Genomic DNA, 24,010 nt, shown 5'->3' with positions numbered 1-24,010 from the left:
TTGATCATGTAAATTTTTATATTAAAATTGTAATTTCAGATTAAAAAATAAAATAAATAAAATAATATTTAAAATTTTAAAAAATGATAATAAGATTGGGGATATGCATGCTACTTGCTAGCTCATTTTGATAGCAATTTATTTAAATTTGGTCATGGCTGTCTACCAAAATCTGAGCCTAAATTCAAATAAATTTCAAAAATAAGTGGTGAGTAATGTTTATTTGTGGGCTGAAAAAATATATATAGTGTCTCTGGTAAGGCTCTGCACTAATCTGAATTAAAATTAAATTTAGGTATTTTATAATAAATATTAATTTATTATTTAATTTAGTTATTTGGATTCTCTCACAAATGATCTTTGTAGTGATTATAAGTGTGGCTGGTTAACTTTCTCCCTAATGGACAACAAAAAGAAGCATTGTCTAATACAAAGAGATTGAATGACTTGGTACATGTGCAATACAATCCGTAGCTTGAAATAGGATGCATCCAAGAGACGGCGGTATTGAAGTATGATGATCTACTTCACAATAGCTTTATATATGATTACGAGGATTTAATAATTACTTGGCTTGAGGGCCAACAGCACTAGGTTGTGCTTGATAAGCCAGGATCGCCTTTTTGATCAGCTAGTTTATAGCAAGAGAGGCTAGAATGAACAAAAAGTAACAAACAGTGCAACACATGCCATGCTCACAGCTAGCCGAACAACCACGAACGTTAGGGTGGAGCCAATCATTCTTGCAAGGCTCTATGACCAAGACATCTTCCTATTAGATATGGTAAGAAGATGCTAAGATGAGATTACCATGGTACATAGTCCGGTCAAGGAGGTAGAGCCAATGAGGATAGTGAACTTAATCAATCCACCCAACAAAATCAAGCAAGCAAGGGCAAGCAGGGAAATAAGCAAAGTTTTAAAGTAGCAAGAAAGGGAAAGGAAAGAGAATTGCAAATCCATTGGGAGAGAATTGATGAGGAGCCTGTCACTCAAATTCTAAGACTGCTCAGCCCTTGGATAACTGATTGCCTATATCATCTCGCAATATGAGCGATGATGATAATGATAGTTTAAGCAACGATGCATCCGGTGACTAGGGAGATAGCAGTGGACATAGTTGGGGGTGCATATGACTTATAGCTATTTGGTCTTAGTCAATTTACCCATGAGTCGTAGTTCACTTATGCCATATGGAATATGTACCATGGTGCAAAACCTAGATCCACAAGAATATGATAGCATATAGCAGATGGGCCCCTTGAGGTGGTTCAATATACAAAATTGTTGCAAATGATACAGCACATGGAGTTGGGTCCCATATGTATCTAGATTCTTGTTGTACATTGGATTCTATTTTGCATATTCAGGGTATGACCTGTATGAATATCCTACGTCTGACATATCGTATTTAAGCAGCTACCGCCCTCCATAGTCTCATCCAGATTATGGATCAGATTTTGTTGCCAAGATCTTTCTTTAGATAGAATGGCTAGCCTAGTATTAGACAGAGGATCAGCATCAGGGTGGCTATCTCAGATTATGGGATGTAGGGGCAGGCACACTATCTAGGTTGGAGTCAGAGCCAAGGATCCGATTGTGAACATGATCCTGATGTTTGCAAGTGACAAACACTCCATGAGGAATTAGATGCCGGTATATATTTTGTTGTTCAAATCAATTTGATATATGTATTTTCAAGATTAAAAGTATGCATTGTCTATATTAATTATCACAACAACATTCATTAAGCAATCATGCAGTCTATCTAGACCAATAGGACATAAAATAACATCAAAATACCCTTAAAATCATAATTTAAACATCAATAATATACCTTAAAGTAATCTCCAAAATAAAAAAAATGAAAATAAAAAAAATGATGTAATGGTACCAAATGCTATGCTTTACTATACCGTGTTGGTATAATATGGTTTAGTGTCATATTATTGTCACGTCCCAAATCCAACAGTCAGTTCGGATACGTGATGGCCGCACACTCCTTAGAGCAAGCCCTAAAGAATATACAAGGCCAAATTAAATCATTACAACCTTAACATCCATAACAATTAATTTCAATAATAATTCGTAAAGCCTTACATAATGACAAATTAAATTTCTTCAATCCTCTAATCAGATACTATGACACTCTATCTATACATCTGCTCATCCGCAATACAAACCATAACCAATCATGAGCATCCTGTATCACTGAGAAGAAAAAGAAAGATGAAGAGATGTGAGCTTTACAGCCCAGTAAGAATTCCCATATCACACTGATATAATAATATAATCTGAAAATAAGAATAAGCAATAAAATATAAAATCCCATATTCAATATCCAGAATAATGCAAACATCCATAAATTATCTATCTTGTCAAAAGAGATGCATCATCATATGTTAATAAGTGAAACACTTATGTTCAACAATTGTTTCATGTCTTATCTTTCATTTCTCTTTTCATAATCACATGATTTTTAACCTTTTCTTTCTGGCTCTGGACTAACCAAGTCTATACCTCAGTCATCATCCGAATCAACTTTTTACTTAAAAGCCTTTCAAAGCTGTCCAGGATGAGCTCCTGACCGGCTATCCCACGTACGAAAGCCCGTGAGAGGCTGTCTCAGGCATAAGCTCCTGGCGGACTGTCCCAGGCATGAGCTCCTGGCCGGCTGATCCACCTATAAGTCAGTGGGAGCTGTCCCAGGCATAAGCTCTTGGCGAGCTGTCCCAGGCATAAGCTCCTGATCGGCTGTTTCACATGACAAGGCTAGTCCATACCATATATCTCTTTCTTTTTATTTAATCATTATATGTTGATTTCATCAAATCAATTCTGACTTGCATTATGATCAATTTAGATATGTCATATTCATATAATCATGCCATCAATCTTTGATACATATATATTGTCATAACATACTCATGCTCAAAATCATATAAGCAAATAATGGTGTCTCGGATATAGCAAATTCATCGATCTTAAATCCAACGATGCAAAACCAATGATGCAAGATCAACGATAAAATAGCATATATAATAGTGATCATGTACAGAGATTCTTACCTTTACTGGTGACTGATCCAAGCATAGAAATCAATGTTCTTCTTTGATTTATGAATTTCTCTAACAAGATATTCCACTTGACATCTTATGCAGACAATCATATCTTTTCATGATCCTGATCAAATATAAAAATCATATATGGAGAAAATTATCGATAATCGATCCTAATAACACAAATCCAGGACCTCTCCTAGGATTAACGAAAATCAGGATTTCTCTAAGTATCAGGACCCTCCATTGGTCCACAAGACTTCTAGAGAGAGAAAATTCATGAAGAGAGAGAATTTTAGAGAGAGAAAATTTTAGAAAAAAAATTTAGAGAGAGAAAGTAAAGAGAGAATCTTCGTATCCTTCAGATGAGGCAATCATGGTCGAGATCATCAAAGGTCCTATCAGGATGACTCAATATGGATCAAATGTTATAAATTTCAAATAGGATCAGATCTACTGCACGAATTTTGGCATAATCTCAGATCATCTTATTTTCATCTCAAATTTATCCTCGGATTTGAGATGCAATCAAAGAGAGAGAATGATCCTAGAGAGACAAAATCTATAAAAGAGAGAAAGGTCTAGAGAGAGAATCTAGAGAGAGAAATTAGAGAGAGAAAGTAAAGAGAGAGGAGAGGGGAAGAGAGAGAAAAGAGAAAGAGGAGAGAGAAAAATTCTGTCTTTTTTTTTATTTTTCTTTTTCTCTTTCTCTTTTTCTTTTTCTTTTTCTTTTTCTTTTTTTTTTTTCTTTTCTTCTTTTTTTTTCTTTTCTTCTTCTTTCTTCTTCTTTTCTTTTCTCGTTTTCTTCTTTCTTTCCTCTTCCTTGGCCGAACAGGGGAGGATCAGAGGGAGGCTCGGTGGCTTGGCTCCAGCGAAGGCGGCAGCACAGCTGGAGGTCCGACAGCAGGTGGAGGCGACGGTAGAGCCAAGGATGATCGGTGATGAGGTTCGGCCGGCAGGGGATTTAAAGAATTTGAAAAACAGGGGATCCGTCCCTTTTCTTTTTATTTTCGGTCATTGACCGGTCACCGACGGCCAAGACCTTCAGAAAAGAGGGATAGAGAGATGAGGGTCCTATCCTAGGGGTGAGATGCTACAAATGGCGGCGCCGGTGGCCGAAAAAGAGAGGAAAGGCCCGACCGAAACAGAGCAAAACATGGTTCACCCTTTTCATGGATTTTTCGGCGAGCTCGACGGCCGGCGAGGGTGCACCGTGCTGTGGAAAGGAGGGGAAGGAAGAGAGGAAAGAGGAGAAGGGCTTACCTCAACCTTCAGTAGCATCGTTGGCTCCAATTTCCGGCGAGCATGGGTACGGGAGGCCTCGACTTCAATTGGAGAAAACAAGGAGAAAGGGGAGAGAGAGAGATCGGTGATTATCGTGGGTTGTTTAGGAGGGGGAGAGGGGGTCTTATAGAGTGGAGGGGAGGTCAAATCCCTCTCGGATTCGACTTCTCCCGGTGATTTGGGTGGAAGAAGACTCCCAGCGGGAGTCTTCTTCGTTCCATTTTTTTTTTTTTGTATGGGCTTTAGGCTTTTGGGCTTAGTCCAGGACCCAAATGGGCCGGGTGTTACAACTATACCGGCCTTGCTCGGTGCAATAATTGGTACCAAAAAGACAGGTGCTTCTGAACTTTTAACAAACAAACTATGATATAGGACATCTGGATGTTGAAGGAGCTTTTCAAAGGATATATCAAATCTTTAATGTCAGCCAGATTTAATATGAAAGACTTAGGTCAAACTAATGTAATCCTAGGGGTGAAGCTAATCAAATCCCTAGAAAGGATAGCTCTCTTCTTTGCTCATTCTGTTGAAAAAATGATCAAAAAGTTCAGTTATTCTGATTGAAAACCTATCTCTACTCCTTATGATCCTAGATCCTAATATCCACCTTAAAATGATTTAGGTGAACCAATTGATCAAGTTAGATATTCTCAGATCATTGAATCTCTCCTGTATGTAGCAAACAGGAGAAGACCCGATATTCCCATGCTATAGGGAGAATAAGTAGATGCACCCAAAATCTTAATCAATCTCGTTGGACTACTCAAGATATTCCAATATCTTAAGGCAACTATAAATGTTTCTCTGTTTTACATTAGATACACTCTAGTGGTTGAGGGTTACAATGATGCAAACTAGATTACCGCTTCTTTAGATCTATATCCACCATTGGTTATCTGTTGCTTCTTGGCAGCACTAACCATATAGCTTGGGGTACATCTAGGCCCTGTGTTACTGAGAGAGAGCCTGCACTAAGCTCTTTTCATTCTTTTCTACCCAATTTTCCACTCTTTTTCATTTGATTTTCCTAAGCTCTTTTTCTTGGGCAACTAAAGGAGTTGATTGGGTCAAGCCTCCCATGTGATCATGCTCGTGATTGGAAGATTTAGGTTGAGCTGGGTAGGCTGTACATTAGGGATTATCTCGCCATTAACCTGCACAAAGGGGAGAATTTCATTGTTAATACAGTGTCTTCACATGCCTCGATCCAGGCACGCCTTCATTTTCGTTTATTCTTTATATTTGTCTTATTATTTATTTTTGAATTACTATTTTTTCCAATATTGGCAATTTCCAAGAACAACACTCTTTAGTGTCGAAATATGTATTTCAAAAGCTCCTTGGTACTTTCAAGATTACTTTTAGTCCTTCAATTTGAAATGTGGGTTCTATTCCACTTCAGCTCCCCTTCAACCTGCTGAGGCATTCTTTTTTGTGGATGATGTACATGTGGAATCTTGCGCAAGTAACAGGCAAGGTCCCTAAAGTATATCATGATAATCTTTTAATGATGGTAGAGTAATTTTTCACCTTCATATTTAGAGGAGTAAGAACTGGTACCAGTTTCATGATTTACACCCTTGTGAAGAAGCACAATAGAAGGGCACATGTTACTATTGTTAGAGTGTATACATCTGATCTTTATGCTTCTGTTGAAGAAAGAAGACTTGCATCATGATAGTTCTGTTCAGGTTCACGTAGCCATGCTATTGGGAATTGGAGAAATGGGCTCTAACTATAAGCTATGCTTCTTAATAGTCTCTGTTGAATCAACGTTCTGAATTTGTTTGCTGGCAATCAGATTGTCGGATGTCACCCCTCTGCAACTTTCTCCTCTTTAAAACATGTCGGTGTACCTTGAAGCTGAATGCACTTTAGGCTTCATGGCAGAGATTGTAAATTAGCTAATTGTCTTCTTTCTTCTTTGTGATGTGGCATTTGGCAAGAAAGTATTAGTACTTTGCCATGTTTGGTAAATAGCCATACGTTATTAGCTGTATCCTCCTTCCTGTTCTCTTCAATTCATAAAGTAGGTCCGCCTGCTGAATTCATACCTTGGATATATTATATGGATATTCAATTGTGAGATGATGGAAAATATCCAGGGGAGGAAATTTTCCTTTGTAGAATGAACAAATGATTGGATCCTGTTCTTGCTGTGCTATATAAAGCACAGTTAAATAGACTGATATGCTTGCAACCTCAGCATGCGCCTAGAAGTAACTTCTGAATCTTAAGGAAAAAGCTGGCCTTAGATATTTTCTCTTGAATAAGCAGCTGTTCCACTTGTTGATGGTGTCATGATGCTGTTATTTAAGAAATCCAATGATATTGGATTCGATAATTTACTTCAGGAGGAAGAGAACAATTATGTAAACCCAGTTTTGGTTTTCTGATTCTCTATTTGCATGGTTAATTTCCTTAGGCTTTTTGTTCTGCAATTATTTTTTATAGATTTTAATTCAATGAAGAAGCAAATGTATGTGTTTTTTCTAACATGCTGAAACTTAGCATTTTTTTAGAATGTCCATTATGGCTTTACTTTCCTTTAAGAATTATCTTGTTGCAGGGGATCCAAGAACAAGTTAGCCGTAGCTATATTTATGTGCAAATTGTGTTCAAAGTGATAGAGCAATTTCTTTTAAAGTGTTTTGGTTGAAACTTGAAACATTCCTGGATAAGAATGGAATGTGCCTGCGTCAATATTGATGGGTTTATTAATTTACCATTAGAAAAAAAAAAACAAAGCTTCTACTTATAATGTAAACCTAAAAGTTTGTCGGAACCATGCCTTGGTGGTTTGAATCTCTGGTTGATCCTTAATTGAGAATGTCTTCCTTTTCAATTTGATTCTACCTGATTTAAAATGATGGTAGAAGTGGTTCTAAAGAGCATTCCAACTTTTCAGAGAGCTTTTATAAGCATCAACCAGTATTGTTATGGATCTGCCCATGTTGGTTCTTTATGCTCCAGTCAAGTACTACCTAATATGGCAACTGCCTGTGGTACCAACTAGTATCTCTGTATCTGGATACATGACTGATAAATTCTTAATATATTGTGTGACTTATGGGATGGTTTTTACTTTTGAAGTTCACGATCATGCAGAAAGTTGAAAAACTAAGCTGCTACACTGATTGTTTTATCTATTAATGTGTCTTGTATTTCGCCGGATATAGTATTTTGAACTGTAGTTGTTCTACTAGTTGGACAATTTCTGTCAATTGTTTATAATTTTTGAGTTATTATTGCAATAGTGCTGTGAGGCTTATTGTCCTGTAGCTTGACATTCACTTCTGGCAGGCACTTTGCATTTTCTTAGTTCACGTGGTTCTCGGTCTTTAATGTTAGTCTAGCACATAACTCTTATCTTTATTTCTTACCCATTGATACTTTGTACTATATATCTGATTCTTTACCTTTTTTCTGACATCAATTCACAGAGCAAAGTAGGAGCAGTTTGAGTTTATTCAGTCCAAGTCTCTGCGATGATAAATTCCCTGCATCATCTGAAACCGTACAACCAACGCTTAAGAATTCACATGAAATTGCTTTATCACATCAAAATAGAACACCGACACGGTTCAGACAAAAGCCAACTTACGGGATTGAAACCTCTGGAATCAGTACTCATCTTGCCACCTCAAATAATTCAGCAGTGACAGCAGCTCCTTCAATACCTGCTTCATTCTTAATACTTCCTCAGACGAACTCCTCGAGTAGTGCATCTTCATTGGTTTCATCTCAGACAAAGCCTGTGAGCAGCATAAGCCACATTCCAGTGGCAGTTCAAGCACTTCCATGCTTTAATGGCTCTGCAACTCTGAGCACACAGAACAAGATTTCCAATGTAGCTATTCAGAACATTGGTACTGATCGTGAAAAATGGCAAACCCGTAGTGATTCATGCCAAAGAGCTGGAATTGAGGCACCTTCTTATCTAAATGGATCATTTGCTGGTTTTTGCCTGGATCCAAAATCTGCACCATATTTACAGCTCCCATCAGTGACCTTTGGAAAGCCAAACCTCAATGATACTGGTGACAGTTCAGTTTATGATGATTCCATAGGTCATGAACCCCAAAAGCGTTTGAAGAGTTTGCAGTGCACTGATGTGAAGTCTCTACACAATGTAAATCTGAATCAAGCACTTCCAAATGGAATTGAAAATAATTTTACTGTCCAACAGCGTACAGCATTCTGTGATCTAGAGCAGAATTCTGAGTCATCCTCGAAAGGGATCTCTTGGCTCAGAAAGAAACCAGCTTATAATGATTCTACTGACTCGAAAAAACATGCATCCCAGATTGAGTTGAGCTTTGTGCGTGGTCATTCTCAGCTGATGTCCCGTTCCAATATTATTGCTCCAGAATCTGAGAGGAAACAAGATAAGGAGATCGGTCCATCTCTTTGTAATCCTCAGGGTTTTATATCAGCTTTTAAGGTCAAAGAGATCAGAATGCAGAGAAATGAGATTTCTGATAATATGGGCAGTAGAAAAATTCTTGGCTTTCCTATTCTTGATGAGGTTCAGCGGAGTGCTGTTTCACATCAGGAATGCTCTTTGGCTATAAATAACAACTGCATTGAAAAAGACATGCATGGCACTGACTTGACTTGTGACATGAAGGAGCGGAGTTCTGAGAAGGCAATCTCTGTAGGGAGTTTGATCACTGAAAATGGGGCTGAAAATATTAGTAAAAGCTTTAGGAACATTATCAATCTAAATGCTGAAGTAACAAGTATGGATGACCCAAGGCTATCAGAGTTTTCGCCCAAAAGTGAGGTGACTGTTCCATTGCCACTCCTGGTACCAAGGGTATCTACGAAAGATGCTACTGAGATGAATTTGGAAGTACCAATTTCTCAGGCAGAGGTGAATATAATGTCTCATCAAGAATATATGCCATCAAGCAAAACAGATGGTTCACAAGAAACAGAGTGCTCTCATGACACACTTGTGAGAGAGGCAGCAGAGAATATTGTTGCTATGTCAGTGGATGTGCATGCCCATTTAGAGGAAATCACATGGGATGGATTACCTCCAGCTCAGTGGGATACCTTGTTTTGGTTTGCAGAGGTTGTTTCATCCAATGCAGACAATGCAAGAGTTCCAAAGAGTGGTGGAGATTGTGGATCAGAATCTTCAGATGATGATGGAGTGGATTTCTTTGAGGCTATGACACTGAAGCTCGAGGAAATAAAGGTTGATGACCGCTGCTGCCAGCCAAAGAAGTTTGAGAATAAAAAGGACGAACCAGGTGCTGCTTCCCTGCTTCTAATGAGGCCTCGGAGAGGCCAGGGAAGGAAACGGCGGCAGAGGAGGGACTTCCAGAAAGATGTTCTTCCAGGCCTTGCATCACTGTCAAGGCATGAAGTAACAGAGGATCTTCAAACTATTGGAGGACTGATGAAAGCATCAGGCAAGAATTGGCAGGCAGGCTCAACGAGACGGAACACAGGCCGGAGTGGGCTTCATTCCCAAGCAAAGGGAAGGAGGCAGCCTAGAAGTTTAGCTGTGACTGTATCAGAGACTAAGGTCATTCCCCCAGCAGTGCATCCCATTAGTACTGATCTAGAAGTTGATGGGAAGAATATGATAGGGTGGGGAAGGACAACAAGGCGGTGCCGTAGACCAAGATGTCCACCCGGTAATGTCTCTGCTCCTCTAACTTAAAGCCTAGAGTTTCATGTCCATGGTAACGATTTTACAAGGAAATTTGGAATAGGAATTTTATGTGGAGGCAATTGAGAGGTAACCATAGTCATGAAATGCTGCTGTACATGTTCTCTTGGTCCTAATTTGGGCTTTTATTACTGCTTTGAGTCAGAAACAGCATGTACATTTTGCAATAAATGCTGCATTGTTTGGTGAAACAGAGGGCGAACTATCATGTTTGAAGCTTGCAAGAACAATTAATTATAAGATTTACGGTTGAGGATCTCATAAAACAAATATTTGACCCATTTGTAGAGGGGGCTTTACGATATGATCAGATTGAACTTAGCAAAGTCTTGGTAAGGTAACCCTCTGTGAAATCTTCTTCTTTTTACCTCTTTCATTTTCTTCTGGCTTATTATTGCAATACTTCCTATAACCTTGTCGAGCCGACCCAGGATTGTAGTTGGTAGATGCCAAACCCTGTTGGTACAATAGGAGTTTATTTATCTTTTATTTTTGTTCTCGAGTGTCCTTTTGTTTGCACTCCCAATCTCATTTCATATACTTCTCAGTTTTTTGAGAAATGGAGTGGGATATCCAAATTTGAACCTGGGACCTTTTCCCAGCACATGCAGCAAGGAGAAGCGTGCCAAGATCCAAGGACCAAGTAACACTGGCTTCCTATTATTTATTAGAGTAGTCCGATGGGGCATTTGTTCCAGCTCTTCATGCCATGGTATGGGGATTGGTGTTATTGGCAAGAATCAGCACCATACATGAGGTGGTTGAATTAGTTGCCAAGACAGCAGCAGATTGGCATGGATAATTTTCTATCTTGTTTGTAATTTTGGTGTACTTCTGTTCCTTTGGGACTGCTTTTGGATGCTGAACGGCTAAACAAAGGTTGAATAGGTTTCAAGCATTTGTAACCACTCCCTGATTGGTTAATCGGCACGTAAAAGTGTCTTCTGTTTGGTTGACATTCCTGGGGTTAATGGGATAACTTGATGATGGTTAACTTTATTTCACCCTCTCTCATGAGATAGAGTTATTGAGGTTATGGCTTTTTCACAGTTTGATGGAATAATGTGATCCCTCGAACCCTTTCTACGTGGCAATGGAGATATTAATGCGATGGAATAATGTTTTCCTTGGTGCTTGCCTTCTCTAGGAAGAGGGCAAAAATCCCTACCCTCTGGTTTGGCCCCAAACATGGTTTTGTTTATATGTAAGCAACGAGAAAGAATAATAAAATATAGAAAGAAAGAAAGAAAAGATATCAATCTTGGTTTATTTGTTAGGTTCTGAGGATCCTTTTTATCATCTCTATGGTAATATTTACAGTATGTGACTTTCTTAGCCAATAATACACTGTGATGAAGAAGAATTGCTGATTCTTCTCTGTATGTCGCCTACAATATCTTCTCTATGATGAAAACGACAACCATTAAGCAAAGAACGCCAGATACTGGCATCTGGTTCCACCAGCATTGACTTGATGAATTTATAAGCTCTATCGACGTGACCGGCACGGCTTAGTAGGTCAACCACGCAGGCATAGTGCTCTGATTGAGGCTCTATGCCAAACTCCTGCTTCATCAAATCAAAATAAAACAATCCTTCTTCCACTAATCCTGCATGACTGCAGGCAGAAAGAATGCTCATGAATGTTACTTCATTCGGTCTTATCCCCATCGCCACCATTTGAAATAAGAGAGCTACAGCATCTTCTGCTAGGCCATGCACTCCATAGCCAGAGATGATCGAACTCCATGACACTACATTCTTCTGGGACATGTTATCGAAGACTTTTCTAGCCATGTATAAATCTCCGCACTTTGCGTACATGTTGATGAGAGCTGTTTCTAACTGGATATCCTTCTTCGAACCGGAAGTTATAAGCTTATGATGGGTCCATCTTCCCTTTCTTAGATAACCCAGATGGGTACAGGCCTGAATGGCACTAAGAAAGGTCACAGCGTCTGTCTGAATACCTTTCCAATACATTTGATCAAAGAGTCTAATTGCTTCTATTGAGAAACCATTTTGACAAAATCCACTCATCATCGCATTCCACGTCACAGTGTCCTTACTTTCAATCTCCTCAAAAATCCTGTAAGCAGTGTCAGTGATCCACATTTGCAGTACATATCGATCAGGGAGTTGCGAACAAATTTATTGAGCTGGAAGCCTGTTTTAGCAATAAGGCCATGGATTTGGAACCCCAATCTCAAGTCACCAACTTGCCCACATGCAGGGAGAGTACTGGAGAGGGTAAATGAATCCGGAAGAAGTCCTTCCTTTTGCATTCTAATGAAGAGTCTCAATGCCTTCTTTGAAGAACCATTTTGCGAGCACGCTGCAATGAGTGAGTTCCAGGAGACAATTGTTTTCTTCTGCATAGCCTCAAACATATGGCAGCAAGTCCCGAGCTTTCTGAAACCGGCATACATATTTATTAGTGCCGTGCCTGTGGAACTTGATTCAGGGTCCATACTTCTTCTGAGAATGAATCCATGGACTGACTTCCCTTCTCTCAGGAATCCCAATTGGGTGCAGGAAAAGAGAACACACATCATAGTTACAGAATTTGGCTCTACCTCACATTTTAGCATCTCAGTAAAGACAACTAATGCTTCTCTATAGCAGGATTTTTCACTGCAACATGATATCATGGCAGTCCAGGATACAACACTTCGTCGTGATGCATTCCTGAATAGCTTCTCTGCATGGTCTAGACAACCACATCTGCCATACATGGCAATGAGCGAATTCTCTAACGCTTCATCGACTGCAGTCCATCTTCTTACAATATAGCCATGAACAGACCTTCCTTGTTTTAGAAATCCCAACTCAGCACAAGCTCGAGTCGCGTTCAGCATTATTACTGAATCAGGAACGATGTTTTCCATATTCATCTCTGAGAATATTTCTAGGCCTACGTCGGCTCGCTTGCATTGGATACAGCTCGAAACCATCAAATTCCAGGCGACCACATCTCTTGTTGACATGCCATCGAACACCTGGTGAGCGTCTTCTAAGCTCCCTCCTTCGCCGTACATCTGAAGCAGTGACGTCTCAGCAACAGCATCAGAATCAAACCCACCTTTAATTATCCTTCCATGTATCCTTCTTCCAACTAGTACATTACAAAGACCCGAACAAGCTCTTAGAACGGGTGGAAAGATGAAACTTGTCAGCCGAAGCTGCTGACACTGCATCGCATGATACAGTGAAATGACTTCTTTGTAGAGCCCAGCCCATGAATAGCTTTTGATCATCACACCCCACATGAAAGAGTCCGGACTCGAGAACTTGTCAAAGACCAGTCTAGCAGCATCAGTGATGCCCATCATGGCATACGATTCTATAAGCTTCGTGGCTGCTAGTGGATCCCTATGGAGGCCGGTGGTGAGGAGTTGTGCATGGATTTCCAAGAGGGTTCTTTTTGTGCTGCAAGATCTGAAGAGGGGAATATATCGTATCATGATCTTCTATGATGATAAAACAGCAGACCGTGTACGTTGGTTTGGTCTGCTACATGCAAAATGGAAAGCTTGTACACCGCTTCTGAGTTGATCAGAGAAAGGTGGAATTTTTTTAGTTCAAGGCCAACATGAGAGTTCGAGACTGAGCAAAAAGATGCTAAAGGGCTGACATTTATACGACCCCTCATTGTCTGATATTATCATGCATGCTAGACCGCAGTATTGTGTTTATATCATTCATCTAGTTGTAATAATTTGTTTGTCAAGGATGACATTCAGAAATAAGAATGACAATTTTAAGTGGAATAATTCAGTTGCGACAATATCAGATGAAAAGCAATGTTTCATGTATGCTCACAATCTAAAATTTAATAATCACCATGAATTATTAAGAAAAAAGAAGACGAAAATTTAACAGAATCTAAGTTGAATCACCCAATGATGAATTTAAAACCTTTGAAGAAATGTAACTCATCCCAAGATATTTCATTTCTCCACCAAAAACTAGTGTAGCAAAATATGCTCAACGAGTCATGACAACATTTACAAATCAAAGATGCACAAACAATAGCCTCTTCTCTCTCTCTCTCTCGCTCTCTTTTAACTTCTTTTTTCCCATCCTTTCACCTTATGAAGGAACGTGTGCAGGTCTAAGAAGAGTCTCCACAACACCTGGCAAATTTGATTTCTCAAGGACCTGCAAAAGTGAAGACAAATAATCACAAGTGGTTGCTGAATATTGTTTTATACATGTCATGCATGGCATTGTATCATGTGACATAGTTACCTGTGAGGCAGCTACAGTCTTGTGACAGTGAAGATTAGATCGTTCGTTTGAGCAAGCATGCTTTAAGCATTGTCATCACCATCTTCATCATGCATATCCGCAGGAACTTCATAGCGAGGCCTATTGAATTTCTCTCGAAGCTGTTTTATAGGAATGAAGTCCCCTGCTGTATCCATTCCATAAAACAGGAAGGAAATGTATGGATGATCAAACCTGTCCTGCATCTCATGAGTCAAACAAGAGAAAGACTAAGTGAAAAACTCCTGGGTGAATCATTTGTTTCCAACAGGCATTTCTACTCACCTTGTCTGGTTGGTCATTGGCTAAAAGATTCTCCTCTGGAACTGGCAAACATCAATTGAGAGGACATTAATCGTCAGGCATGAGAAAATATAATGATATGAATATAGTATAAGCTTTGATTATTTAGACTTGATAAAAATAAGAATAAAATCCCACCACCAAACTTGTTCAATAATAATTACTGTTCTTTATAATGACAAAATGATGAAGAATTAGGCACAAGATGCCTCATCAAGTTTCACTTCTCTTTAATTTTTTAAACAAATGAATAGCTAATGATAAAGCCTTTCATTATATTTCTCAATGCAATGTATTGGAAAGCACATGTACTAGGGGAAGGATAGACACTTGTGGTCAAGATTTCATCCCTTCCATTGCAGAGCTCTTTGAAGTTTAGTTGTCCCTCTAGCGAGCTAGGGAGCTTTTTCCAAAAGATGTTTCAAGATTTGGTTGGAAAGACCATCCTTTGTTAGAGTAAAACAGCAAAACCACTGAAATGTAACTTGCCATCCATCATGCGAATATTCTTCTCTCCTTTCCCCTATGGATGCATTTCCTAAACTCTGGCAAATGAAGTAACACCTAGGAGAAGAAATCACGCCCACTCTTGCTCAACTCCTATAAGAGTCCTACTCTATCCTGCTCTTGCTCCAAGTCCTGGTAGAGACTTGTCTCCTCCATCCCTTCAGTGGAGCATGCCACCATGCTGCTAGCAAGAATATTCCTGTTGCTTGTCACTATTTGTGACATACCGTGTAGGAGGTTTCACAAACAATTGTCATTGCTTAGGCATGATTTGCGAAACCTCCCGCTCAGTACTTCACAAATTGCCGCCTCCATTGAAGCGTCAAAATAACTGGAAGTGACAAGCAGCAGGAATATCCTGCTAGCAGCATGGTGGCCAGCGCTACTTAAGGGACAGAGTAGGTAGGATTCAAATAAGACTTGGAGCAAGAAGGGGTTGGAGCAAGAATGGGATAGAGGAGGACTCTACTACAACTTGAGCAAGAGTGGATGGGATTTCTTCTCCTTTATATTGGGAAAATAGAGGTTTAAGATTAGGTTTTGGGTAGGTTGGGGTTTGGGGGTTGGTGGAGGGACGAGAAGAAATGAAAGAATGTATGTTGAGCATACATGTGCTGCGCATTAATGAAACTATTGACTACCTAACACGATTCACTACTCTACCGGCTAACGGGTAGGCCAAGCCATAGCTCAGCCGAGTTATTTTATGGTAAAAAGGTCAGCCAGCCTTCTCACAGCTGGCAGGCATTCCCTCTATATTTCAAAATATTATGATACTAAAATGAAGGTTTTGAGCAGAGGGTACTGCATATCCCTTAAAAAAAATGATGCAATGAGGAAGGATGAATTGCGAGAACTTCCGTGCACCCTAATTAGAATTGGGAGGACCCAATTTACCTGAGTCTGATGATCCATGAATCAGTTAATAAAGTGGCATGTTAGAAAGGTGGCTGTAAGATATAGTTTCTATAGGTAGATCATCATCTTAAGTTCAATTCATGTTTTCTATTGGTCATATATCAGTGTCCTTTCTAAATCAATTTCACATCAACATTAAAATTGATCATGCATGTATGACAATGAGGATCTTTTTAAAGCTTATTAGCTTCACTGCATAAGCAACTAACAAATCAAGAAGCCTACAGGGTATGTGAGAAAACGAAGAAATATGAAGTTCCAAGAGTAATCATTGATTCAATCATAACACACACTTCTATAAAAATTCAGAAACTAACAAGAGGAAACATAGGTATTTGGCATTTATGATAATTTCTTCCAATCAGGTTCATAATGCAAGTGCCAAACAGAGGATAGAACTGAAAAATTAATGTAATATCATATGCTGAGAAAAGACGCATTTTACCATATGCAACAAGCAGGTTTGGATCTGCATGTACATCAACCAAGACCTGCAAACAATAAACAGAAGCCAAAAATGTGATTCGCATATCATACTTCAAAAGCAACTGATATAAATGTAGAAGATATAAAAACAAGATGAACAGCCTCCTTCCCCTTAGAAAGTTCATTGTACAGAAAATGCATGGGCATTGTACCAATAAGTAGAGCCTAAATGTGCATATCAAGACAAACATTTATATTGCCTGCCATCATGGGTCCTCACAAATCAGTGAAAAGTTCCAAAGAGCTCTTCAAGCATTAAGCCAAATCATTCAAGTAAAAAAGGTTTCAAGTCAGACACATCTTTAATAATTAAGGACTGCTTATTCAGACAGGTATAACATCAGTATCGGTCTTGGCTGCCTATAACATCCTTATCACTTGGGAGTTCAAATGGTTATAATATACTCTAGGATCAGGGCAGATGGTTTATTCACATGCATGTTTGCTTCCGGAATGATCACTAGTGCAAATAATGTGTATGCATGTGTATGTGCATGAGAGAGAGAGAGAGAGAGAGAGAGAGAGCAAAGATACAAGCATGCATTTAAATAAATAGAAATTCTTTGTGCACCGCCTGTGGTGTAGAAAATCTGACGTGGAGCACACCGCCTTGTCCGATTGGTCCACGTAGCCACCACTTCCCAACGTGCATTTAATGCCGGCAGATCGGTTTTTTCGTTTAAAAATTTTGTATGACGAAAATACCCTTCTTAAAAATTATGACATCCCTTCTTAAAAATTATGACACCCCTTCATAAAAATTATGACACCCCCTGCATAAAAGGCTAAACTGAAGCAGAGTGTCATAATTTTTATGAAGAAGTGTCATAATTTTTAAAAAGGGGTATCATAATACTGTTTCCGCATATATTCATTATCTTTTTTTCCTCCATGCAGTATTATGACATCCCTTCTTAAAAATTATAACACATCTTCCCAAAAATTATGACACCCCACTTCAGTTTAGCCTTTTATGCAGGGGGTATCATAATTTTTATGAAAGGGTGTCATAATTTTTAAGAAGGGTATTTTCATCATACAAAATTTTTAAACGAAAAAACCAACCCGCCGACATTAAATGCATGTTAGGAAGCGGTGGCTACGTAGACCAATCGGACAACGCAGTGCGCTCCACCTTAGATTTTCTATACCACAGGAGGTGCACAAAGAATTTCTCTTAAATAAAAAGTAATCTAAATCAATTGGGCCACATCACCAAAAAGTTTATGACAAATTTTTAATCAACGACATGCAATTGATTGCCCCCAACATTCATAGCACTGTAGATTTAAACAAAGATAAACAACAGATTATTTGTGGTCAGAAAGAGGCTCCAGCTATATTTTGGATTTAAATTTCAGGGTGCAACGAGAAGACAGTTGTTTTTTAACAAGTTAGATACTCATCTCATGTGTACAAAAGGAACACAACATTTGCAGGATGGCATATTAATCATTAAAGCCTCATCTAACTTTACAAGTTGGCTTAAGCAGCCGCCTAAGCTTTCTCCATGATGAAGATATGAGCCTTCCGATGACTTTATCACATTTGATATCAATTACAAATTTACCTTTCCAAGATAAAATGGAAGTAGAAACCACAGAAACACATAAATAAATGATGGTTTGATCCTACCAAGGACATTATCTATGCCTGTTTCTCTCAGGTTTCCTCTAAAATATTACTAGCTTATCTTACATGAATTTTGATGTTTTAAGCTTTCAGTAGATCAGCATTTTAAAGGGATGGTAGTGGTGTCATTTTATATTCTTTTACTAAGTTACCGCAAAGTGAAATGTCCCAATAATTTTACTGATCCATACATGATAAGTTTTTCTTTTTTTTTTTTGGTTGGGGGGGGGGGGTTTGGAGGTGGTAATATTCAGCACAAAAGTATCAGGATAAAGATTCCTTTATTTTTTTTCTTCTTTAGATATCAAATATAAGTTCAAGATAATCAATATTGTACAATAAAATATTATATTTTTTAATATATTATGCAATTAAACAGCATAATACTGAACAAAAGTTCATGTTAAAGCAAATGTTTCAAATAAATAGGCAAGATGCTAGTTGCCTACACCACCAACCTGATAAAATGGTTGATTAGGCCCTTGAAGCAACTTATCGACATGTGCAATCTCCATCCATGAACTTGATTCACAGCATACAGGATCCATGCCACAAATTACTGCACGATACCCTGCAACGATATATTATTTGAGCAAGACAATTAGCAAAATTTTGTCAGAAAAATATAAAGCAATTCTTATTGAAAAATGAGACATTGACAGTTATTAATCAGAGTATCAGATGCCACTGTATTGAAAACAGAAAGCACATATCCTCCATAAATCTTTTAACAAACTTTCAGAGGATCAACTAATACCTTAGCTCCAAATTTGTCCATGATGAATCATATTTATTGATCAATCACTCAACATCATAACCAAAAGGTTTTGCTGCATGAGCGGCCACACACACACATTCCAAACAGAAAACATAATTATAACTCTCCAAGTTCAGTACCCAGAAACTATGTAGAGGAAATCTAAATTGTTTTTAAAATTTTAAAATTATATATTAATTTGATTTAACATTTAAATTCTAATTGATACAGCAATAAAAATCCAAAACTATATGGAGGTTACATTAAATTAAGATCTCTAAAGCTAGACATTCTTACCTCAACATAATACTAAAACCAAATGAAACACTCAGAACGACATGTTGTTTGGATTTTCAATGCTCTTTAATAAAATATGCAAAGCACTGCAGGTGATAAGTGACCTACTCAGTAATCATTATATGCTCTAATTATTCAGTGAGCAATGACCTTCATCAAGTTGTTTCATGTGAAGTATTGTTGCTTGTGTACTAGGATGGCGTTCTGTCTATGTCTGATAAATTTGAAGGAGAGAAAACCAAGAAACTAAACCTTGAAAAGATAAAAAAGGAAACCCTGTTATAATTCAGTGATTTGATTCACATTCCTGAATATTCCAAAAAATCATAAACTATAGACAACATTATTGCAAAACAAAGGAAGAGTCAATCATGCAACAAATTCTCACCAAAAACTTTATGTCGTACTCTCTGTCCCAATCGAAATGCATATTGCACATTTTGATAAGCAAGAGCTTTTGCTGATGCAGCCAAAGACTCAGCCTGCAGCCAAAAAATCATGGAAAATTTACCAGAGTTATAAGTTTCCGAGAATGGAAATGACATCAACAACACAAAAATGACCATGATGATTAATCTGTAGAGAAATCTCAAAGAAACGAGCATCTAAAACAGAAGAAGGTAGAGGTTTCATACCTCAAGTTTGGAGATTTCATCACGCAACTCAGCAGCCACAGCATAGTTTTCACTCTCAATAGCTTTCTGCAAGTCTGCACTGTAGCCATAAAGGCAAATAAAACCTAAGTTCTTATAAATCAGATACGAAGAACAAATACTCATACAAATTTCACTGCTGTTCATATTCTCCACCTGCTTTCCCTAAAAAATTGACTAAAATAAACAACTTATGCAACAGAGCACATCACTCTATTGGTAATATTTGGTCAACAATATAAAGAACACATAGCAAAATAAGTCCTTATTATTAGTAATCGAACACATTATAACAAAAATACCCACCGCAGCCGTAAGAGATTTATGGCCTTATCCTGAGCATCATTCTTCGAAGAACCCCTTTTAGCTTCCCGTTGCTTAATTATTTCTGTTTCGATCTTCCAAGAGATAGGAAAGCGGCATGTTCAAATAGTCTTCACTTGCAAGGAAACAAAGTCCTTCCATAATAAATTAAGTACTTCAAGCCACAGGAAAGTTGGATACCTCAGCAAGCTTGTTCCTCAATTGTTGTGCTGCATCATATTGTTCTATATTTAGAGCATACTGCCATTGCAGAATACCCAACAGAAAAAGATCACGAAATTAAATTGGCAAAGATGTGAAACAGAAACTAAAAAGGATGCTTACACTTCACAAGGCATATTTCAGAGTCCGGACAAGAATAAGTGAGTATAAATAAATGAAATGATTTTCATAAGTTGGATTTGTAACCAAAACTGCAAGACATGCCGAAAATACTTCCACATGCAGAAAATGAAACAACATTCAGAACACACACAAAAACAAAAAAGCAAAGGAAATGGAACCTGTATTCGAGTCTCCAAGTCCAGCTGAAAAAAGAATATTAGGATGTCATCATTAGCAGACTCACTGCGCTCTGTGTTTGGATCCAACTCTTTGCCATTTCCCTTGAATAGCCATGTGGCTTTGAGCCCGGACCCCATTCGTCTTGTTCTATTAGAGTTAGTTGGAAACAATGTTCGTGCACACTGATGCCACAGAAAAGGTCCATCAGTCAAAGAGTTTGTATGGGTCTTGTGCAAAAGTCTTAGATCACTTCTCAACATCGCAAGTGCTCCACAGCTCCCTCCATTTGCAGAGGCAGCCAAACTGCTTACTGAAACACCTTGCATCATTTTGTAGGGACAGAATCCTTTGCTCAACATGCTGATTATAAACTTCAACTCATCAAGCAATTGTTTGGAGCTGCCAAAGTGCAAAATTACTTTCAGAACCAAATTCTTCCATGCTTTTCACAGCAAGATACAGCTCTTAACCATTAAATAAAAATTAAGAAAAAAAAAAAGAGGACAAGTTTGAGATACCAGCATAAAAGCAAGTCTATCATAAAAACTCTCCAAGAACAAAGACGAGTTTGTTAATCCTTCCTTTCCTCCTAAAGCCACCCAAAAATAGTGTCAAGAATCGTTTGCTTCAAAAGAGGATTTATTATATCCATATTTCTTCTATTGTTAAAAATGATGAGTCTACTCCTAACTAGCATTTTAATATGGGCATATTTGGTTGGGGGAGTTAGGCTCTAGAATGGAAATGGGATGAGTGACTCTAATTCCAGTTGTTTGGTTGGGGGGAGTCCTATTTCCAATTCAATTCCACAGAAAAATGGATATTGCTCTATCTCTCAAAATGCAATCCCTACTCTTTCTTAGTATTTAAAGTCCATTCCGATTCCGATCATAAATCAAGAGAGTATTTGATTGGAGAGAGTGGAAGTCTGAAATCGAAATGAGAATGAATGACTCCCATTCTAACCATTTGGTTGGAAGGAGTCCCGTTCCGATTCTAATTCTCAGATGAAATGAGAATGTTCCAATCTATCTAAAACTCAATCTCTACTCTCCCCTAAAGACATGAATTTCGATTCCGATTCCGATTTCAGTCACGAACTAAACATTTCGGGAAATTTGTCCATTCCGATTCCAATTTCAATCCATTCCCATTCCAATTCCGGTTACGAACCAAACACCCCACAAATATGTTGAGGGATGTGGCCACTCCGACTCCCATTCCAATCCACTCCGATTCCAACTCCAGTGGCGAACCAAATGCACCCTATGATTATCCAGACACAGCAAATCGTTCACCAGCTCAACCCGCATTCCACCAACTGGGGACGAATAACTGAATTCAAGCAGTCATTCTTTTAAGATATTTACAGCACCCGTAGCTCCCATTGGGAGTTCTTGGTCGTTAGCAAGCTTCCTATTTGTAGATTAAGTATTATGACGAAATTTGATTGGAATTTATCAGTTATCCAAGAAAATACGATGTTCTACAGAGTTCTGAAACTATCTTAGCAGCATCAGATGTCATTCCTCCAAGTCAGTGAAAAATAGCAACTTCCTTCCTTTTTTTTTTTCCTCCCTTTGCGAAAAAAGAAAGATTTTCCGTTACCAATATGCGGGGAAAGAAGTTGAAGTTAATACTTTCATGCATCAATCGTGATGATAGAACCTAAAACCCTAATATTAGAAGCAGCTCGAAGTAAAGGAGAAGGTCCAAGAGGACAAGAACGCATACCAGATCGATTGAAACCCTGAGAAAAAAGATTTGAAGATAGAAAGACCTCTGATCTTGTTCTCAAAAAAGAGAGAGAGAAACAGAGAGATCTGAGCGATTTCTTCCGGCTAGCAACTGGAGGGTGGGACAAAAAGCCCGATAGAAGAGATAGAGGGAGGGAGGGAGGGACGGGGACCGAGGAAGCTATGCCTACCAAATATTTTCTTACCCCAGGATATCTCTGATAGTGGACATTTTGATCAATTTTTTTTTTTGGTAATATTTGGATCAATTGTTGTAACGACCTCCGCGGCCCTTTGCGTCCGCCACGTGGAGTGGAAGTTCCACATGAGCGTACGTTCTCGTATTCGATCAAAAAGAGCATACCTTTACCCAAAAAAAAAAAATCAAAAGGAGCACACATTCTCTTTCTTTCTTTTTTTCTTTTTTTTTTTTATGATATTATGTTCTGTCGATTTTGGTAATTCCTCCTGACTAACAACCGATGCTACAAACAGGTCAATCCGATCTGGGACATACTTAATCCCAATCCGATCTCTTTTTATGCACAAATCTTGCTAGGGAACCTGGAACTGTATGGTCAAATTCGGCCGGTTCGAGCCGGGTCTGTAGAAAGTATTTAAGATCTACGAGATCATCCAAATCTATCATGTATAATCTAATTTTAACCTAAAATGTTTTGGCCATGTAGTATAGGCCTATATTTGTTCATCAGCAAGATTTTATATAAAAAAAAATTTTATTCTTACTTCTAAATTAAACTACAGTTTGCTTACCATAGGATTATTTCCTAATATGATTAAAACTTTATAAATTAATATTTATCTATAATTGCAACTTCAAGTGGTTAGTAACTTTTGAAGCTAGCCTTTTTTTAATACGGTGAGATTAGTTTAAATATTTTTTTTTAACTCAAAAAATAATAATTTAGAATTTTGTTTACAGAACAATTTAAGTTGGCTCAGGTTGAATAACTAATAGGAAGATCCATGATAGACCAATATAGCATACAAATTGTGCAGATATAGGTGAATCAAAATTTAAAAATATTGAGCGGATCTAATATTTGAACTCAACTCGGTCCCACAGGTCTTCAAGAAGAAATTCGATCATATCTAAATGGGTTGGAATGGGGTGTGAGGTAATGCATCAATCCGACCCTTTTGTAGCCCTATTTATAACAAATATCTCATCCAAATATTTAAGGATATATTTGGTTAAGGGAGTTGAACTCTATAATAAATATAGAAATAAGTGATTTTCATTCTAGCTATTTAATTGGAGGGAGTCTCATTTTCATTTGATTCTAATAGAGAACAAGAATACCCTAATCCTCAATTCTTACTCTCTTCTAATAACGATTTTAGTCACAAACTAAATACGTCAATGAAAATAGCCATTCTAATTCTTATTCCAATCTATTCGGATTTTGATCAAAAACTAAATGCATATCCTAAATATCACAATCAAAACACGATTATATTCTCTAAATTTATGAAAATATTAAATAATTAAAAAAGATAAAGGTTATAATAACAAATATTTTTTCTAAGATTTATCTAATATTTTTATATTATTATTAAAGATAGTAAATATC

The 24,010-nt window shown here is 38.0% G+C and overlaps 3 protein-coding genes across 13 annotated transcripts in view; 1 reads left to right on the top strand and 2 right to left on the bottom strand.

Moving 5' to 3' along the window:
- LOC105057848 (uncharacterized) overlaps positions 1-10,937 on the top strand; it is a 31,440-nt gene extending 20,503 nt beyond the window's left edge. For 6 of the 10 annotated variants that reach the window (XM_019853687.3, XM_073251884.1, XM_019853705.3 and 3 more), the window contains 2 exons: positions 7,787-9,994; positions 10,224-10,937. In XM_019853687.3, coding sequence (XP_019709246.2) covers positions 7,787-9,994; positions 10,224-10,282 — 2,267 coding nt within the window. In that variant the 3' untranslated portion in view covers positions 10,283-10,937. The remainder of the gene's footprint in view (positions 1-7,786; positions 9,995-10,223) is intronic. The other 4 variants (XR_012138598.1, XR_002165713.3, XR_012138597.1 and 1 more) reach the window with 4 other exon arrangements.
- Positions 10,938-11,282: 345 nt separating this feature from the next.
- On the bottom strand, positions 11,283-13,828 carry LOC105058316 (putative pentatricopeptide repeat-containing protein At1g69350, mitochondrial). The gene is given in 2 exon segments (XM_010941196.4): positions 11,283-12,137; positions 12,140-13,828. Coding segments are annotated over 2 exon segments (2,130 nt in total). The 5' UTR covers positions 13,494-13,828; the 3' UTR covers positions 11,283-11,361.
- Positions 13,829-13,948: 120 nt separating this feature from the next.
- On the bottom strand, positions 13,949-22,589 carry LOC105057831 (clp protease adapter protein ClpF, chloroplastic). Of its 2 annotated transcripts, none has more exons than XM_010940541.4 (11): positions 22,414-22,589; positions 20,679-21,078; positions 20,356-20,415; positions 20,158-20,249; positions 19,834-19,912; positions 19,587-19,680; positions 18,603-18,715; positions 16,472-16,517; positions 14,584-14,624; positions 14,281-14,504; positions 13,949-14,190 (listed from the first exon to the last, which is right to left on the bottom strand). In XM_010940541.4, the coding sequence occupies exons 2-10, from the start codon at positions 21,036-21,038 to the stop codon at positions 14,343-14,345; spliced, it is 1,047 nt and encodes a 348-aa protein (XP_010938843.2). In that variant the 5' UTR covers positions 21,039-21,078; positions 22,414-22,589; the 3' UTR covers positions 13,949-14,190; positions 14,281-14,342. The 2 variants fall into 2 exon arrangements, with proteins under 2 accessions (XP_010938843.2, XP_010938850.2); XM_010940548.4 differs by having other exon boundaries at positions 14,281-14,498.
- Positions 22,590-24,010: the final 1,421 nt, after the last annotated feature.

The sequence above is a fragment of the Elaeis guineensis genome, chromosome 2, assembly GCF_000442705.2.
Source record: "Elaeis guineensis isolate ETL-2024a chromosome 2, EG11, whole genome shotgun sequence".
NCBI classification, from domain to species: Eukaryota; Viridiplantae; Streptophyta; class Magnoliopsida; order Arecales; family Arecaceae; genus Elaeis; species Elaeis guineensis.
Note: the sequence above shows the minus strand (reverse complement) of the source record. Positions and strands in the feature narration are given on the sequence as shown.